Source organism: Palaemon carinicauda, chromosome 29, assembly GCF_036898095.1.
Source record: "Palaemon carinicauda isolate YSFRI2023 chromosome 29, ASM3689809v2, whole genome shotgun sequence".
NCBI lineage: Eukaryota > Metazoa > Arthropoda > Malacostraca > Decapoda > Palaemonidae > Palaemon > Palaemon carinicauda.
In genome coordinates, this window is record NC_090753.1 from 6,240,543 (window position 1) to 6,247,282 (window position 6,740).

At 39.1% G+C, this 6,740-nt stretch overlaps 1 protein-coding gene across 1 annotated transcript; it reads right to left on the reverse strand.

Annotated features, from left to right (window-relative positions):
- Positions 1-6,191: 6,191 nt before the first annotated feature.
- Positions 6,192-6,740, reverse strand: LOC137622393 (golgin subfamily A member 6-like protein 26). The gene has a single exon (XM_068353005.1). The coding sequence runs from the start codon at positions 6,738-6,740 to the stop codon at positions 6,192-6,194; it is 549 nt and encodes a 182-aa protein (XP_068209106.1).

Genomic DNA, 6,740 nt, shown 5'->3' on the forward strand with positions numbered 1-6,740 from the left:
TTAGCCCAACCATCAAGGCACACTTTCTAACACATAAACATGAAAAAAAAATGAATAATATACGGCAATTCCTTACTACGTAGTAATTTTTACAAATATTGAAAAAAAACAGAAATTGGTAACCGCAGTTAAATACCCAATATACCAATAACTACGTCGTATCTGACAAAAACAAAGTCATGCATGGGTAGCCAGATCATCTAGACACACTTTCCAACACTAAACAAGCAAAAGTTTTACGACACTATTTGGCAATATCTTACGGAAAAATGACTTGGCAAAAAAATGAAAAAAAATGAAAAAGGGGCAATCGCGGTAAAATGGTCCTCGTGGTGATGAACGACATTTTAACTAAAAAAAAAATCATGCACATGGTAGCCAAACAATCCACCAAGACTTTCCACAACTGATAACCTATACAAGTTGCACCATTCTACGACAATTTCATAATACGTAATAACTTTGATAATTATGCAAACTACCTTAGAAGGGTAAACTCGGTCGCGAACGACCCCGACTCGTCTCAGAAATCGGGGAAGGAGTACAGCTACAGCAATGCACATCTGGACACTACTAGAGCATGTAGGGGAGACACCTCCTGTAGGTCGATCACCCACAAATTCAGTCACGGGGCTGAGTCATGTGAGAAAAACCTGTTTTTTTTTGACGCTCGGGGTCGCGAACGACCCACCGTACCTATCCAGGGTTAAAGCTTTAAAACCTTCCATTTGCTTTCCTCCACACATCTCTATCATCCTCCGACACACCCAACCTCGGTCTTACTATTTTTTTCAAAATTTAAAACAAACTTACATGGAGAAATACCCGTTCTCTTATGCACTCTTGCATTATAAGCCCACAACGCTCTACTAACATACAAATCCTAATCATTATCACTTGTACTCATCATTTGCAAAATTTCAGCTAATGTTCTTATAGTCCTTTCAGCCAACCCATTCGCACTTGGCATATAAGGAGTCGAATATTCATGTTCAATACCCCATTCTCATAACATCTGCTCAAACTCCCATCCAACAAACTCAGGGCTATTATCACTTAACATTCTCGCAGGTTATACAAACACATCGGCAACATCACTTGACCAAGCATTCTTCAAACAGTCTCACTACGTTTATCCCTGATGGGTACTGCATACGTAAATTTACTCACGTGATCAACCATAACAATCATTCCCACATGTCTTCTTGCAGTTGCAGGAAACGAAATGCAATCAATCACAAACATTTCAAATGGTTCTTTCTTACGCAATCTCAAAACAGGCGGATCAGCATGCACTCTCTGTTACTTCCCTTTCTGGCAATCTTCACACGTAGTCGCTACATTCTTACATATCTGACTCAACCAAGGCGTAAACAATCTCTCACACATGCATTCCCATAATTTATTCTTACCCATATGCCCATATCTGTCATGTACTAACATACACATACTTACAACTGCATGCATCGGAAAGAAAGGAACATATGTATCTTCATCTATTCCTTTATGTAGAAAATAAACAATATTCTTACACACAATAAGTCTCTTACTAACTTTCTTATACACATCTAAATCAGACGGCCATTCTTCTACCTCAATGCTATTCAACATACATTAACGTAACCTTTTAATTTCCACACATTCATCTTGCATTTTTTCCACCTCCTCTTTAGTCAATAGATCATAATCGCTCCTCATAATATCCACAATGCCAACAAAATTTGCCATAAATACACTATTATCTTCTCTCACAATTACTTCACAGCCATTCTTCAGAGGCAAACCACTACTAATATCAACTGATAGATCATGCAATCTTAAAATGTCAATTCCTATCAAAAAACAACTAGGCCTCTCATTTTCTTCCATTACAATGAAATTATGTTCCACCTCCATACTTCCCAGTTTTACTTTCAAACGCACTTCTTCTAAACTAGCAAACTTCCTTTACCTATATCATGAATTCTCTCACACGTACATTGCCTTCTCACTTCCCAATTGTACTGCTCTGTTTCCTTGACAACAGACATATTCACTAATGACACTTAACTACAGTATTCATTCTCCTTTATACCCACATAAATCATCATTCTTCCTTTTACACCATGCATACAAATGTTTACCCTTCTATCTTACCATGCATTCTTGATATCGCATCTGATATCACATTCTTACTCCCATGAACATATTCTAGCTTGAAGTCAAATTCATTCAAATCCTCTATTGTCCTCGCAACCCTAGCATTCAAAGACTCTTTCCTAATCATGTACACTAGAGGCTGATGGTCAGTACGCAATATAAATTTCACATCAAACAAAAATACCTTCAACGCTTTCACGCAAAACCTTATCGCAGCCAACTCCCTTTCAATCGTGGAATACTTCCGTTCAGCCTCATTAAATGCTTTACTTACATATGCTATTACTCTCAACTGTTCATCTCCATTTATTCTCTCCATTTGAACCAAGCAACCACCCATAATAATCCCACTAGACTCCGTATATAACTCTAGCATACGCACATGCTCACTATAGAAAGGAAAGGCCAAATTGATGTGTCTCACAGCCTCTTCTTTCAACTTTTCAAAAGCTTCTATCATACACTAATCCCATTTCAGTCTTGTACTATTTCTCTTACCTGTCCAATCATTCGAAGGCTTCCCTATTATCGAACAATCTCTGACAAACTTCTGACCAAATTCAATCAACCAAAGAAAACCTCTCAACTTACGCACTGTACGAGGATATGGAAATTCTCTCTCCTTACTCACAAACTTATCACTCTTCCTTATACCTGATTCACTCACCACTTGCCCAAGAAATTCCACCTCCCCGGGCAACAATGTACACTTTTCAAGCTTAACTTTCACACCAACTTACATCAAACGTTCTGATACTGCTTCAAGCAACTGCATGTGTTCCTCAACAGTCTCACTCGCAATCAAAATATCATCTATAAAAATAGTCCACTTCTGTCGATCAAACCCAGGCAAAACAACATTCATCGATCTCTGGAAGGCAGCAGGCACATTAGCAAGGCTAAAACTTAATCTTCTAAACTGATAGTGACCATTACTACTCGAAAATGCCGTAATGGTCCTGCTCCCCTCCACCAGAAGCGTCTGGTAATAGCCCCTAACTAAATCTCACTTAAAAACTTTCATACCATGCATCTTATACACACAGTCAGACACTACATTCATCGGGAAACGTTATTTAACAGTTACTTCATTCACCTTCCTATAATTAATACACATTCGTAAACTTCCATCCGGCTTTCTTACAGGTACAATGGGGCTTTTCTAGGCGCTCTCACTCCTTTCTAATACACCCATTTGCTCTAACTCCTGGCACTGACCTTTTATTTTTCGGGCAATAGGCGGAGAAAAATGTTGGAGACGCTTATATATGGGGGTATCATTACTAAAAACTATCTTAAGTTCAGGCAGCTTTGACCCCCACAATCCTCGTCACAATGACTCAAAACTCTGCGTCTATCCCGTACGTCCTATATAATTGTTCTTTTTCACCCTTACTTATATTCTCATCTATATTAATTATTTCTTTCAAACTTTCACAATCCCAATTGTCATCCTGCTTTATCTTACCTATCATACCATGTCTCAATTTAATATACCTTTCCTCCCCTACATTGATCAACGTATACATACATCCCATGCAATCACCTTCACGTATACCCCGTATTCTCTTCCTCCATACAGTCGGCAACAAGCTCACATACACCTTCGGCTCCTGTAAATTCAAAATACCATCATACACATGCACACTTGTTTTCACTAAATTACTTTCTTCTGAACCTTCTACTACGTATTCACAATTGTCACCATTGGCATTTCCCAGACTATTCAGCCATGCAACATTTACACTGACAACCTAACATGCATCTCCAAACAATATAAAACCTTCTTTCGCTATTAACGGCACGCGTTTCCATACCTTCGTACATACACTACTATCTTCATTCACATTGACATAAAATTCCCCACAAAATTTTCCCTTAACTTTCATCTCTATCATATTTACACTAGGATTACACTCATACTCATTTCACTTCACCTTTACACCCCCAAAATTCACAAACATCCCTTACCTTACCGTACGTATTCCTAAACATTAAATTGACACCACAGCCTGTATCAATCAGACCTACTAGCTCTATTTCATTTAAATTTACCTTTGCACTCATGCAGTCATAAGCTTTCACCCATCACGTCTTCATGCAGTAAACCTTCACGAATATACAACACATTCACTCCCCACACACTCGAAGACTCACCCAGCTAAACCGTCTTACACTCTAGTTTCCTGAACATTCTGGCTGAAATCCCTTCTTCCTGCATACTCCAGCTACATGCCCATCTACACCATATTCAGTACACTTACCCTGTGACTCCTTGCACATTCTAGCATAATGACCATCCTTATCACAATTACCACAAATCACATTCATACGATTACTCCTACATCCACTCGCTATAAGCCCAGTCATACCACATCGATAACAATTAACCCCTTTCTCTTTCTTACACACTAATACGATGCCCTGTCTCTCCACACCCGAAACATGCTCCTAATGCACATCTACACTCGTTATCTTTATGTCCTACTTTCCCACACCTATAACACTTCTCTTCACGGATACAACTACCTGACCTACTTTGATGTACACTAGCACTCCTATCCCTCCAAACCTGACTCCCTTGCCTAAACCCCTTCATTTGCCCGTACATGTATTTCCATATTACCCGCTCAAACACTCCTATCTACTACACTATCAGCTAACCTCATCGCCCTCTCATAACAGCATCTGTGAAATTAACAAATTCTGGCACACTTTCCTCCATTTTAGTTCTCACATTCACAGATTTACTTTCTTTCATACATCTATCTAACTCATAATCCTCAACTACCTCTAAAATATCATCCCATGTCAATCTTTCTTACGTCCAGCTCATTTTCTTCTTCCGTTTCAAATTAATAAATTCACACACGTTCTCAGGTACTGTTGCCAAAACCTTCCTCATTAACTCCTTATTCTCATTTATGCCTTCTTCCCCACACTTCTTCCTAGCTAATGTCACCAACCTACCTCTATACATTGATATTGCCTTGCCTACATTCATCCGTACTCCATCAAAATCGTTCTTACGCTTATACCTAACACTCCCTTTCATATGTTTTACCTGTTCAATTATTCTCTTTTTCACCCTTTCATAATCAACATCTCCTACACTCATTATCACACCATACATCGTCAACAAATACCCTGTCAAATATTCTCCTAACTCCCTACCCCAAACTCTATTACTATCACCATACTTAGCCTGACAGAACCTTTCATACTCCCTAAAAAAAGTCATACACATCGCTACTGCTATGTTTATTAAACCTTTCACACTTCGGTACCTCTCTCATAACCAATGTCATACAAACTTCAACTTCCTTCTCACTACTATCTTCACTGCCCAATCACTTCTTGTTTCCTTCTTCCTCATTCCTATATAATGAATCTAATTCAACTCTTAAACTCCTATTCTTAACCTTTCCCTTCTTACCCTTTATCTTACTTACCACTTTCACACATTCATGAGCATCCTCACTCTCATCCTGACCATTCTTCTTTTTACTCTTCACATTACTTTTACCTTTCTTCTCATTCTTCCTACCAAATATCTGTTCATCCGTACGATGCCTAATTTCCTTATCTTCAATTTCACTATCACTCCCTTCCCCATTATCACTTACCTTAGCCTTCTCTTCCACTATCACTCCATTACCCGAGGCAGAAACAACTCCTCCGACTGCACCTTCACCCATGAAAGTTTTCATCATTCCCATTACTAGCCCCTTCATAGCTTCCATCCGTTCCTCATTCTCACGCATCCTTATCTTAACCCCCTCGTCAACAAATACCCTGTCAAATATTCTCCTAACTCCCTACCCCAAACTCTATTACTATCACCATACTTAGCCTGACAGAACCTTTCATACTCCCTAAAAAAAAGTCATACACATCGCTACTGCTATGTTCATTAAACCTTTCACACCTCGGTACCTCTCTCATAACAAATGTCATACAAACTTCAACTTCCTTCTCACTACTATCTTCACTGCCCAATCCCTTCTTGTTTCCTTCTTCCTCATTCCTATATAATGAATCTAATTCAACTCTTAAACTCCTATTCTTAAACTTTCCCTTCTTACCCTTTTTCTTACCACTTTCACCCATCCATGAGCATCCTCACTCTCATCCTGACCATTCTTCTTTTTACTCTTCACATTACTTTTACCTTTCTTCTCATTCTTCCTACCAAATTTCTGTTCATCCGTACGATGCCTAATTTCCTTATCTTCAATCTCACTATCACTCCCTTCCCCATTATCACTTACCTTAGCCTTCTCTTCCACTATCACCCCATTACCCGAGGCAGAAACAACTCCTCCGACTGCACCTTCACCCATGAAAGTTTTCATCATTCCCATTACTAGCCCCTTCATAGCTTCCATTCGTTCCTCATTCTCACGCATCCTTTTCTCAACACCCTCTTCCACTCTCTCTACAGCTCCCTTCAGCGCTTTCATTTCCTTTCGCATCTCCTCATTCTCACAATTCAGCCTCGCATTTTGATGCAACAACTTCTCTTTCTCTATGGAAAACTTCTCTTCTCGCTCTTCAACCAACCATAATTCCTCCCTCAATATCTTTAATTGTTCTTCCAT